This window comes from Talpa europaea, assembly GCF_964194135.1.
Source record: "Talpa europaea genome assembly, chromosome: 7".
NCBI classification, from domain to species: Eukaryota; Metazoa; Chordata; class Mammalia; order Eulipotyphla; family Talpidae; genus Talpa; species Talpa europaea.
The window spans coordinates 115,156,015-115,169,735 of NC_140074.1; the positions used below are offsets into that span (position 1 = coordinate 115,156,015).

The following is a 13,721-nucleotide window of genomic DNA, read 5'->3' on the forward strand; positions in this document are numbered from 1 at the left end:
TTCCCTAAATGCCCCTATTTTCTGAACCTCAAAGCAACCCATGTGGGGTGGTCAGTTTGGACATATTCTGACTGCACATTTAAAGTCACGTGGTCACTGACCTTGTGAAAACAGCCCTGGTAGGATGAGGAGGACTTTAGGTCCTTGGGACTTAGCCAGGGAGCTGCTGTGGGCAGGGAGGGGCCGGGCTGCTTCCTAGACTTCCAAGGTTAGTAGGGTTGAGTCCCTCAGATCTCCGTAAAGTGCTCTCATTACCTGTTTTACAGAGGAGGAAACCAAGGCTCAAAGACAAAAGTGGCAGAGCCCACGACGTGCAGACCTAGGCGGGTCTGCTTCCTGGGCTGGGCTTTCTCTGCAATGCTGGGCTGGAGTGTGACAAGGACCCTGGTCGGGGGCAGTGGTGAGCGGTGAGTCCTGCGATGGGGCTGCCCTGAACCTGGGCACGTGAGCTCCCCCAGGGAAGCAGAACAGTGACCTTGTGGGGTAGGAGGATGGCAGGTGCCCCCTGCTTGGTCCTCTCAGGCTACAAGACTCAGCCAAGGAAAAGATACAGTAGAATGACCCCAGGCCTCTCAAAGCAGGTGGGGACCATAGTCCTCAGACCCTGTTTCTGTGACTGAGTGGGGAGTCACACCTTCCTGATGGTTCAGTTTTGTGCTTGGTAGTCTCCCGGCGACTTGAAAAGCTTCCTCTCCTCTGGCTCTCTTCTCTGCTTGTCTTCCTGATCCGGGTTCCTCCTGATTACAGAGGATTATCTCTAAGGAAGGCTTGGCCAGGCTGGACCTGGCCTCCTTGGGCTGTGGCCCAGGCAGAGGAGTGCACAGGGGAGTACACAGGGGAGAGGTGTCTCTGAGATTAGCTGACTCCCAGCCTGGGGACAGGCCGTATGCCGCAGCTGCAGGACTTCTGGACACATCTCCAGGGGAGGGGCACAGCCAGAGCACTTGAGACCCGGGTGCTGCTGTCCCATCCAGAGCATATCCAGGGCTCTGGGGCCAGACCGCACCCAGTGGCTCCTCGGGAGTCACAGTTGGTCGGCATACCCCTGCCTTGCTCCTCTGCTCTCCCCTCTGCCTTTGTTCCTCTAAACTGGACATCCTCAGTGGTGGACTCTGCTCCTGGCCCCCATGCTGTCACGATGGGGTGGGGCACTGAGATACAGGGCTGAACACCTACGTTCTGCCTTCCCGCCTCTGTGCTCTTAGGTAAGTCACCTTGCTGGTCTGGCCTCGTCCTGGGCCTAGTTCACAGAGCTGTGGTGAAGACCAGTTAAAGGGCTTTGGAGCTGCAAAGTGGGTGGAATAGCAGCAGGCTTGGTTGGCCAGACTTCTCTGCAAGTTCACCAAATTACACTGCCCACCACCACCCCCATTAGCCCAAAGACATCACACAAGAAGGCCTGTTGATACTATGAGCTTTTAATTGGTATCTTCTTCCCTGCATTTAAGGAAGAAGAAACAAGGACACCCCTATGACCTTCACCTTTGGAGGGGTATGGACAGAATGAAGGACTGAGGGACCCAGGGGGACAAATGTAGAGCTGACAGTGGGTTCCCAAATCCTTTATCTAGCAGTAGGGTGGCTTGACCGGCACAAAAAGTCCAGGAACAAAAAGTCAACAACAACCTGCCATGTTCCCAAACCCGCCCTCCCAGGCCTCCCCTGGACCTTCCCTCCAGGTCCCTGCGGCTCCCAAGGCCACCACCAGATGGGAGCATCGAGCAACATTCTTTTCCTTCCCAAGCAGCCTCCCCTTCTCCCACCTTTCCTGTCCTTCACCAACCCCCTTCACTGCCTGTTTTTTGGCTCCCTTTATTTCCCTTCCTAAATCAGATCCTGGGGCTTCTATCTGCTTGATCTCCAAGGAAGCCAGTGGCAGATAAAATGGGACGACCTGACAGCTCTGGGAGGGCCAGCCGTGTTCTGCTTCTGGACACAGTGCCTTCCGTTACTGTAAGCTGGGCAGTGGCTAACATCTCTCTGTGCCATGGTAATGGAATCAGTAAACCAATCCATAAAGCCAAGGAGAAGAAACACGCTTTGTGCTGGTGCCAAACTGCTGGACCGACATGACCAAAGCACCAGCTGACCTCCACCCAAAGGTGCCTTCCCAGCAGCCTCCACTCAGGGCCAGTTGTGTACTGGGCTGGACCATGCATCCTGCTCCCACTTCCTACACCCCTAACATGAGATGATGTCAGCTCTTGGTGATCTAGGGGTCCTCCTTCCTCTCCACCCACCCTGTCAGCAAACCAATTCACTCCATGTCTGATTCCTGTGACTACCAGGCAGTCACTGTGTTTACCACCCTGGCGGGGGTAGGGTGGACTGGAGAGCCAAGGGAGGGGTGTGGCCAGCAAAAAGGATAATGATGCCCACACAGACCTGACCGCAGGGATAACTTGCAGGTGTCTTATTGTTTCTTATTGAACCCAAAGACTAGAAGCGGATCTGGGACCTTCTGTTGATGTTTTCTGATGCATCGGTTGACGTCACCCTGCTGGCCTAAGACTGTCTAACCTGACCTTGCCCAGTTTGCGGACTGAGGACATTAGGGGTGGGTAGGTGGAAGAGGGGTGGGGAGGGGAGCGGAGCGGGACAGGGGTCTCAGTGTACACCCAGAAACTCCTTGAGGACGTCACAGGTCTTCTTGTGCATGACTTCCCGCAGCTTCCTAACCCGCCGGGTGCTTGAGGCTCCCACGAAGCTGTCAGGCCGCAGCATGGCCATGCCACCGTCCACCTCGCCCATGATGATGAGCGGCGTCTCACCCACTGTCACATTGGGGCAGGGGCATGTCCAGTCCACGTGGAGAAGAGTGACCTCCAGCGGCTCCCGGCCCAGGAACTTGAGGCCCATCTTCTCATCCTTTAGGACCTCGTCCACGGTCACCAGGGCACGTCCTGAGTCCGGCTCCTCGGTCACCTCAGAGACCCGGCCCAAGATGACAAAGTCACTCCTACAGAAGCTGGTCACAAGCTTCTGCCTTGGCTTGCAGGCCCGGCAGCGCTGGTTCCCGCGGGGGAAAGGGCAGGACTCCTCACAGGCCTCGCGGCTCTCAAAGTTGTTGCCATTGCCCTCGCAGCCCCCGTAGACAAAGGACTGGCACTGGCCTGTCTGGCTGTTGTAGGCCCAGCGAGGGGCATAGGCCTTGCAGGGGCCCTGCAGGGCCGGCAGGCTGCACACGGCCAGCGGCCCGCTCATGCAGGCCAGCATGCAGGCCTCGTAGGTCTCAAAGTGGTTGCGGTTGCGGTGGCAGTGGCCAAAGGTAAAGGTGAGGCAGTTGTTGGCCTGGGCATCGAAGTGCCAGCGGGTCTGCTCCTCGCCACAGTCCTCGCTGTCAGGGGGCTTCAGACACTCGGCCGGGGGGAAAGCCGTTCCATTGGGGCTGCTCTCTGCCGTGGCAGCCACGTGGCCACCCCTGACCACTGACAGTGGGAAGTCAGCCCGCAGGACCCCGGCAGCATTCCAGGCCGTGCACGTATAGATTCCAGCATCCTGGGGCTGGGCATTATAGATGACCAGCTGGGCAATGTTGGTGACCACCACGTTGCCGCGCACGTGGTTGGGCCGCATGACCACGTTCTCCCGATCCTCCAGCTGCTTCTCCCAGGTGATCTCAGGCCGGGGCCGGCCCACCACATCACAGAGGAAGCTCACTGTCTCGCCCATGGTGACCGACTGGTGCACAGGGTGGTTGAGCAGGGCTGGGGCCGCCAGGTCCAGTACAGGGGTCTCTGGGGAGGCCGTGGTAGGACGCACGGTGGTCTCAGGTGGTGGGGGACTAGTGTTGGGCCAGGTGAAGTGGTAGCGGCAAGTGACAATGGCCAGTGTGATGCCCTTGGAACAGGCCTCAGCGTCCATGTAGCAGCGGTTATAGTAGGTGAGGCCATCCGAGGCGCAGGTGAAACTGGGCTCCTTCTCACAGCGATCTTTGCACTTACACACGGGCTGGCCATCCCAGATGTCACACTCGGATCCCTGCTGCAGACACATGAAGTGGTCGCACGTGGCCTCCTTGGGCATGCCCACCGGGCCTTTCTTCCCTCTCACGTCCATGTATCGGGCTGCCACACAGCTCCTGGTCCCGCACACATTGGGGCAGCACTTCTCATAGGTCTCACACTCCTGGGGAGAGCCAAACCAAGAGGCCTGAGCAGGCAGCAGGAAGATAGCAGGGGCTTCCCAGCCATCCCTCCTCAGGAAGGGAGCCTATATGTGCTCACCACCTACCATAAGTAAAACATTTTGAAAATAATAGCTAAGTATACATTACACCTACCATTTGCCAAGCCCTCTCCTGAGGACATTTACATCTGTCAGCTTTTTTAATGTCCATCACAGCCTGTGAGCTGGGGTACAACCCCTATCCTCACTTCACAGGTGATAACCACGGCGCAGAGATTAGGAAACTTGCCTGGAGGCAGCCACATACCCACCACCATTTTACAGATGAGACTGCAAAGACCCGGAGAGACGCCTGGCGCACAGAGGTGGGAGGGGCAGGGAAGGGCTGCAGGCTCCAGGCCAGTGGGATTCTGAGATGAGCTGTCCCTCCCTTGTCACGCGGTTACCATGAATGAGTTCTAGGTTGGGAGAAGCAAGCTTGCCCTTTTGCCTTTTTCCAATTGGTGGGAGGGTGCCCTGGCCAAATGAAAGAGGTCACCCCAAATGCTAAGAAGGGCTATTCTGGCACCAGCAGGACAGGCATTCAAGGGAGGGAGCAGCGTGCTGAGGAGAACCCACATTCATCCAAAGCCGAGGGGTGCGCAGGCGGGACAGGACAGGTGCTCAGTGTCCGCTCGCAGGACCTTCATGGGGAAAGCAAGAAGGAAAAAGTCCCCTGGTGCGGCAAGCGTCAGCTAGGCCAGCAGCATTGGCTTTCCAGGCCGTAATTCCCTCTGATTCTCTGTGGAGCCATGGAAGGCATTAGTTTAATTCCTCGAAATTAGCAACACGCTCTGGGCCGACATAAACAAGGGTTTCACGTGGTGTTTTCAACAATAACACATCTTGCCCACTGGGCAGGCGGGCAGCCCTCCTAATCCCCCGCTCTGGTAGTAGCTGTGTGAACTGCTCCCCACTAGGGCTGGCCTCTTGTGGTTCTGACTTTTATTTCAGCCTCTCTGACATTCCACATCAGCTAAGAGGGGGAATATCCCCACCCGGGCGGTGTGGGGCCTGCCTGCCTGACTTGTTTACTGTTTTCCCCTCTCAGCTCAGAATGGGGACTTTGTTTTGCAGCCCTTGCTTGGCATAGGCTTCTAGGCCACACCAGAGGAGGCTCTGGAACGGAGATGGGCAGACCTTAGCGTGGGGGTCTGAGCAAGAGTGCCCCAGGGGGGCTGAGGGTGGGAGGACCTGCCCCCTACCTGAGAGTCATTTAATTCCTTAAGAGACTCTGGCCCAGTGAGCTTCTTCAGCACTTGGAGGACCATGAAGGGCTGAGTCCCCAGAGACCAGGGAGAAGATATTTCTGGGTACAGGAAACCTAAAGGGAAGTTCTGGTTAAAAACACAGAATGTACCCCTAGGCTTTCTGAATCCTCAGTCCACGCAGATGCTTCTGACACAAAATCAGCCAGAGTGTCACTGTCCCAGCCCCCACGGGATCTATCAGGCCACCTGCGCCTGAGAAACAGGCTTGTCTGCAAGTGTACCCACCTAGCTGCATGGCCGTACCTGGATGGGATGCTCTGCCACCCCTCCCCACTCCAGATCTCCCTTTCCTGCAGCATCACCATCACTCACTGGCAGCGTCTGGCCTGAGTGTGGCACTGAGCAGAGACCACCCTCTCTAGGGCCCTCCTGTCGGTGACATGCATTTATTTGGCAGAGGGAGCCCTAGGGTCAGTCATGTTCCCTGGAGACTCCCAGCCCAGCTGAGCCCCGAGCCCCAGGATCTGGCAGGAAGTGCCTCTGCCCGGGTAGATGCCAGGCACCAGAGAAGCCTTCACCCCTGGGGGAGTGGCAAGGATGGCCCTGGGACTCAGAACCTGGGAGAGAAGGATCCGAGAGCCAGGCCTGTGATGCTTGCTGCAGGCTGTTCTCATGTGGGCAGAAGGGAGGATCCAGGAATTGGCAGGTTGAAACTTAGTCCACTTTCCTCTCAGGGACACCTACAGAGTTGGTGCAGAGCTGTTCCTACCCACTGTCTCTGTCAGCCTGGTTTGCTCCCAGGGTCGGGGTCCACACCCTTGGGGAGGTGGCCTGGAGGCCAGATGAGTCTCAGCTTTGATGTCAGATCTATGTGAGTTTCCACCCTCCCATCCTTGGCCATGGAGCTGTTCACTGCACATCCCTGAGTGTCGCCCTTACCTGTAAATAAGTTGTGAGAGGTCATGCCAGGCTACAGCTGTGCCTGGCCGGGTACAGGCACAGAGCATCCCTCAGTAAGCACGAGGACAGGAATCGTGGATACCTGGTCCCCCATGAACTTGAACATCACACCTGCCTCTTCTTCCAGGCCTCACACCCTTTTTATCTCCACGTGGCCCAAGTTCCTCCATGTTCCTGGACCCCGCAGGGAGCACTCCCGAGTTGCCCCCACACCACCGCTCCCGTCTCCCTCACTAACACTCACGGGTGCGCCTGGGGCTTCCAGATTCCCACTCACCTGGTCCGTCTCACACTCCCGCTTGCAGGTGCTCTGGGCATCCACCCAGAGGTTGGGGTTCATGTCATTGGGGCAGATGCCAGCATGAGAATAGCGGATGGGTGGCAGTGCCAGGCCTCTCAGGGGCACCCGGAGCAGCAGCAGCAGTGCAACCACCCGTCCCCAGCGGGACCAGAACCGGTGACATCCCAGGCCCCACATGGTGCGGTCTGCGAAGGCAGTGGCCTCCCCTGCAACGAGGGGCTGGGGGCCCAGCTGGGCCTGCTCCTTCTTGGGGGCTGCGGACACCTGCCCTCTCCCCCCACCCCGGCAGGCTTCCTCGCTGCTGCTAAGACTGCTAAAGCTGCCTCGGCAGCCTCCACCAAGTCAGTGGAGCCCGCTGGGCCGTGCGGCTTCAGATAAAAGAAAGGTCTCTGCGAGGAACTCCCTCTCCTGAGTGCGCGGGGAGAGGGGCCGCAGCAGGGGCCCAGCCTGGATTTATATCCTGGGCACGCCACCCGAGTGGGAGCGGGCTAACCTGATGCCTGTCACAGGCAGGCTGCTGGCTCCTCTGTCCCGTGGCCGATCACAGACTTGTTGCAGAAGGGGGAAAAAAAAAGCTGGAAGCAGTTTAGGCGGAGTATCTGGCACGGTGGGACACCTGCTTGTTTTTGACTCCAGGAGGCCTTTAACCCCTTCCAGGGCCAGAAATGGCATGTGCTTTGGGGGGAGCTGGCTCCAGGACACGCAAGCTCACTGTAAAGGAGGGATTTGTTCCCCTTTCCCCTCCTCCCCGGCACGGGCCCCCTCCTCCCCTTTGGCCACCTCCAAAGAACACACAATCGCTTGTTACAGGGAGGGACCTGCAGCCGCAGGGTTAGCATCGCCGGCCCGATAGTACATTTGAGAGCAAATGATGTGGAAAAACAACAAGTTCACGGCCATTCCAGGGCGGGCCTGAGCAGCGCTGAGCTGTGCAAGCAACTCCCCCCCCCCTCCAGCACCAGGCTCCAGCACCTTTGGGGGGGGTGCCACATGGACAGCTCCCTGTCGCTCTGTCCCTGGCCGTGTGCATCTCAAGTTCCAACTGTGGTGAATTTTCCCCAAATCATTCCAGAGACACATACCAGATATGCTCCAGCTCCCCCGCTGCCGGGACGAATCACATTCCTCGCTCCTCAATGGACACAGTCGGCTCCAAGAAAACCTACATGGTAACAGTGTCCAGGACGGCACTGGACAGCTAATGGCCATGGTGGCTGCTCCTCAGAGAGCCCCGCACTCCATGGTCTCCTTTCCGTCCACTCTACCACAGGAAGGTTCAGGCTCGGAGAGAAAAGGCAACCTGTCCAAGGCCATGAGCAGTGACAGCAGCGACATGTCGCTTACTGGGCTCATCATCTGTGTCAGCGCCTGTGATGCCACATGCATCTTCACAGCAACCTGTACCTCTCCCCTAGCGCTGAGAAAAGAACGAACAGAGAGGCCAAGCCACCTGCCCATGTTGCTCAGCTCTGGGACCCAGCTATTAAGAAGAGGAAGGAGGGACGCCAGCTTATGGAGTGTGGCAGGGACCTTTGGAAACAACCCTTCCCCCACCCAGCTGTCAGAACCGCTGCAGCCCTCCCCTTTTGGTTTTTACAAGTCAGACAAGAAGTTTTTGAAACACCAGAGACAGATATATGGAGGCGCCAGGAGTAGAAGCTGCCAGAAGTTGGGCGGGGATGGGGGGGGAGCTGCTCTCCCGTATGGCAGGAAATGGCTCAGATCACAAATGCCACTGAAAAGTGGAGATGTGAGGGTTTGTGGGTGGGTCGTTCCATCCCCCGGAGATGAGAGGTGGAGGGGGGCACAGATCCCCAGAAGAGACATGTGTACCTTTCCAAGGCCACACCACAGAGGATTTGGGGAGCAGTCACTGAGCTGTTGGGGACCAGGGAGAGAAGACGTGACAGGCACAGCACATACCAGTCAGAAGGGACCTCGGGGTTCCCAGCAGTGCTCTCGTTTGACAGGTGGGGAAACTGAGTCCTGAGCCCAGGCCCCTCTTTCCTGGGTCCACTGGGACCTTCAGGGATCGAGCTCACCCTCTAATTGGACTGGAGCGAGGTGGCACCGGCTTGCCCACGCTGCAGACGCCTCTCTTCCTTGTGGTGGTGTGTTGCCTGCTCCCCGCCTGAGCCGATTCCTACCCGCCAGCGGGTCGTTTTGCGGGGACCTGTCTCTTCTGCTTATGTCAAAGAGCTAATGAAGGGTGTCAGATCCTAATCCCCTAAATTACTGGAATAAACCTCCCTCCGAGGCTGGTCCCAGTAATGAAGCCAGACAGTGTGCAACACCGGCTGCTTTGAATTCCCTGTAATTTCATAAACCCGCGTTGCAGCTGCTCCGAGCGAGGCCTCAGCCCGGTGCTGGCCCAGCCTGCTTGTGCAGCCTCCTTTGATATCACAAAGGGAAATGGAGGGTGACACATTTCTAAGCAGGACTTAGAGAAACTGTCACAGTCCCATTCCATGGGACAAGTATCTAGGGAGAGGAGGCAGATTCTGGGGAGCCACTTGAGACTATTAGAGGGAGGGGCCCCGCCCAGGGTGGGGGAGGGGCCGGCCGAGAAGGGGAGGGCGGTTGCAGGCCCCGCGGAGCTGATGGAGAAAGCCCGCTGCCCAGCTCAGCCTCTCCCTCCCGGGCCCCAGGCCTGGCCACTCTGTTCCAAGAACTCTCCAAACAGCGCGGGGAAGAAGGGGCCCTAGAACACCCGGCTCTCCCTCTCGTCTTTCCAAGTCTCCCACCAAAACACAGCTCAGAATAATAAATAACATCTGACAAGGGCTCGGAGCCACACAGTGTTTTCACCCACATCCTCACCACTGACCCTCTGGCTGGCCGGGGCCAGCTCGCAGGGGCCAGCTCGCAGGACGGGGCTGTGAGCTCCCTGGTGCCAGAGGGAAACGGAGTCACGGAGAGGTTAGGCTGGGGTGCCCTGGCCCTCAGCGCAACGGTCTCCCCTCCCAGACCCCTGTCCTGTGCTCTTTACACAGCCCTGAGCGAGCTTCCAGCCCCTCCACGAAGGCCCCCGCTGGCCGCCCTGCCAGACAGGCTTGTTTATAAGCCATTCTGGGAGTGCTTTGAAGTCTCCTGCTTTCGGGCTCCTCCCTCCCAGAGTCCCTGGGACCTGGCTCCCGCTGACTGTCTCCCTCACATTCCCTCTGGTGGGTGGTGTGGACCCCACCCTCACGGATCCCCACCCCCACCCTATAAGGGCTCAGCCCCTCCCCCATCACTGGCCTCTGGGGAAGAGAGCCTGGGCTGGTTCCTCTGAGTGGTGCCTGAGCTTGGAGGTGTCCCCTGCCTTTCACCGCCCCAGAACATTGGGCTCCTCTCCATCAGAAGGAGGACTGGGCCCTGACACGGTCTCAGAAGAGCAGAGGGCCCTGGCCCCACCACTGTCGGGAGGCAGGGGGACCATGGTGTGGGGGGGCGGGGGTAGGGTTCAAGACCTACTGGGAAGCAGCTACAAGAAGTCACCCTGGACTCTGAACTCTGGGTGACCTTTGACCTCACCTTCGCTCTTAGCACCAGGACCTTGACAGGACAACATAGCTGATGCCGGTTCCCAAACTGGTCAGCCCTCTCCTCTCTGGAAACTTCAGTCGCACATGTGGTGGGGACACGCAGAGACCCACAGAGACCCGGCTTCTCACTTCGCAGAGCATCTCCCTCTTTCCCTCCTTGTTTTGGTAAAGCACCTACCATGTGCTAAGGTATAGGGGTAGATGGCAGTCCTTGTCCACAGTGAGGGCACGGTCTCCACCAGAAAACCAAAAAAGTATGATAAGAAGAGTTGACACTGTTTGGGGGTCCTTACAAGGACTGGGGAGCAGGGAGGAGGGAGAGACCCGGGTGCTGTGGGAGAGTGTTTGTGACTTAGGCTGGGTCTTGAAGCCCAAACAAAAGTTCACAAAACAAAGGTGGCTTTCTATACTTCTCCTTGGAAAGGCCTAGAAAGGCACCGTCTCCACTGGTTGGCTGGCGAGGGAAGACCTTCCTCGGGGCCCAGGCCTCTGGAAAGGGGAGGTGAGCGCGCAGTCTGCAGGTTTAGGAGATGGGGAGGGGTGAGAGCTGCAGGTGGTGTTCCCTCCTGAGACAGCCCAGCAGAGTCAGGGCTTCCACCCATTCTGGTCCACCCTTTGTGGGCCCCCTACCTGAGGCAGCTGTGCTCTCTCCCAAATTCACGGGGAGACCAACCCTCTGGGAGCCTCCCTGCCCTGATCCTGGTCATTTAAACATGTGTGGGGAGGAGGAAGGACTAGAGGAGCAGGGATTGGGATAGTGGGAGATGGAAGTCCTCAGGGAGGGATCTCAGATGAGTTCTCAGAAGGCCCGGGCTGCCTCTGCTAAAGGCCGTGATTAGTCAGACACAAGCCAGGGAATTCAATAAAGCTGGGGCTCATTACCCAGCTGGAGACCCCCTGCCCGAGCCGCCAAGGGCCTGGGTTACATTACAGGACTGTGTGAACTCTCCCCTCCGAGTAAGACTGCACCGGGCCTTGGAATAATTATGGGGCCTCAGCAGATGGTGGAAGGGGGAACGGGGAGGCCTTCAGCTGTGGGACACGTGACTCGTCAGCATCTGTGCAGCACAGGACATGGGAGGGTCCGTGCTGGACCTTGGCAGAGGCAGCGCTGAATCGAGATCCGGGAGGGACAGTGTTGGCCATGGTGGGGTCTGTCCAATGCCCGGGGCCCATGAGCCTCCTCTAGACCCCTGCCCTGGCCAGGGGCCTGCTGGTGGGGCAGAGTCTTGGATGCCAGCATGTGTCCTGAAGCAAGAACAGGAGACAACCTGGGGTATAGCACAATCCCAGCAACACTGAGCCCTCAGATACCCTCCTGGAGAAGGTGGGCATCGAGGTGCTCCAGGGATTTGAGCCAAGTCAGACCCCTCACCCATTTGGGAGGTCCTGTGATGCCTCCTTGAGCACCGTGCAAGGAGCCTGGCTTCTTGTCCTCGTCTGCTGCCTACTCCCCCTGCCGTCACCTCTACTTCCCCATCTGAGGCCCCTTCCTGCTCCCTCCTCTGTGATCCCATGTCTATTCTCCAGCTTTGTCTTGATGAAATGGGCTTCAAAAAGCCCCGAAGGCTCTCAGCCAAGACAAACACTGGGGTGAAGAAGCCAGAAGGCCATGGGGTGTGGAGCTAGCTGGTCCTGGTTCCCCTGCTCCACTCAGCTGGGGGAGAAAAGGGCCCCTGTCTGCACTTTTCCCAGGCCTGGGGGGTCAGTCAGAAGGCATGGCCTCCCTCCCACTCACGCCTTCCACATCTAAGGCTGCTCAACTTCCCACGGTCCTGAGCTCCTCCCCTCTCTGCTTAGCTCTTTTTTTCCTTCGTGTGAGAGGGAAATGAAGCTGACTATGGTCTCCCTGCTTGCCTGCATGCGACTTAGCCAAGGGGCGTGTGTTCCTTAAAACCAAAGGCATCCTTGATGCCCATTTCAACAGCTTTTAGATGACCACAGGGTGTTAGGGTGAGAAGCAGGCCTTTTCCTGACGGGCCATTATTTCAAGATTTCTGCCTTAAACATGGCTTCTCTAGACCCCCGTGAGGAAGGTCAGAGTGTTTAAGCTGGACCACCACAAACTCCTGTCTCAATTTACTTCTCCGGTCTTATCCTTTGCTCCTCTCTCTCAAATTTGGGGAGCTGCCACACTGCTCCTTCGGATATTTAGAATCTCCACGCAGTCCCCCTACAATGTCTCAGCAGACATTGCCCTCCGCCTCAGATGCCCTCTCTCAACAGTCCCCCCGCCCCCTAATTCCAGCCTCTCGTGGCTTCCCAACCTATCTTAGAAACTTCCTCTTTCGTGACCTCAGAGGCTGAGGTCGAGGAAGGCCCAAGACACTTTCCCATTCAGGGAGTTCCTGATATTATTTCTAAATTGAAAATGCAAAACAAAACAAAAGCTAAAACCTGGTTACAGGGCCTCCCTGGTGGCGCAGCAGTTGAGCCCTGGGTTGCGAAGCTGCCCGCAGACTCTGCAGTGCCGGTTCGATCCCCGGCTGCCGGGCGAGGGTCCCACATGGCGCGCAGACCTCTCCTGCCGCCCGCTGCTCCCCTCAGCAGTGTACTTCGGTCCTTCTGCCTGCTCTGCCTCCCGCTCTGACTCTGGTGAATTCTCTCACCCTCCTGTGCTTCTGACTGTACCCAGTGCTTGTATAAATAGATTAATTAATTAAACAAAAAAAAAAGGAAAGAAATAGCCAGGGGACTTAAAAAAAATAATAATAATAATAAAACCTGGATGCAAAAACTGCAGCAAAACTGAACACTCTCAGTTCATAACTCTGAGCCCGTGGGTGTAAACTGGTGACTATTCATATTTGAGGCCCTTTGTGAGTATGGCCTGGCCCGATGACCCTGCTGGGCGTGCCGTGATAAAGCCAGGCTTAGTCAATGTGGGATTGAAATGACACCCCTCGTCTGCCGCTGGGCCGCCTGTGAACCCCTTACAGCCAAAGGCTGCGTTGGTCTGCAGCTCCAGCAGGGAGCGTGCACTCGACCGACCGATGCGTGGAAGGAATAGAAGGTTGACCCCATAAAGCAGGCCGTGCCCCAGCAGTGTCAGCACGGATGGTCCTGTTGTCCATCATACCTGAGAGGCGCAGGACAGGAAACCAGCGTTCCAAAAGGCGGCTTTCAGCCAGCCAGGGAAGGTACGTGTCCTAGGGCCTGTCGGCCACCCTGGGCTGGAGGGAGAGTCTCGAGTCTGCAAGGGGCAGGCCTGGACTGCGGTGGCTGGGGAGGAGCGTGAGCGTGAGCGTCAGGCGGTCAGTCTTAGAGGTGGAAAGCAGGCTCCCCTGTGGCATCCACCAGGCCCAGCATGTACTCTCCACATCTGTCCTTGACTCCCCCCAAGACATCCTCTTTGATGTCATATTAAACAGCTGAGGGTCCCCCTTTTAACCATGTTCTTTTCTGCTTCCAGAGTCACCTTTCCAAATCCCACACCTGAGCATGTCACTTCCTGGCTGTGGAATGGCGGTCCTTCAAAAAGGACTATGTCCTGCCCCCAACACTGTGAAGTCGACCTTATTTAGAAAAAGGGGGGTTGAGACATGAAGAACAAAG

General features: G+C 57.5%; 1 protein-coding gene across 1 annotated transcript; it reads right to left on the bottom strand.

Annotated features, from left to right (window-relative positions):
- Positions 1–2,607: 2,607 nt before the first annotated feature.
- On the bottom strand, positions 2,608–6,816 carry WFIKKN2 (WAP, follistatin/kazal, immunoglobulin, kunitz and netrin domain containing 2; the record flags this gene model as incomplete). The annotated part of the gene is made up of 2 exons (XM_084236197.1): positions 2,608–4,128; positions 6,616–6,816. 2 exons carry the CDS (start codon positions 6,814–6,816, stop codon positions 2,608–2,610), a joined length of 1,722 nt encoding a protein of 573 aa, XP_084092323.1.
- Between the last annotated feature and the right edge of the window lie 6,905 nt (positions 6,817–13,721).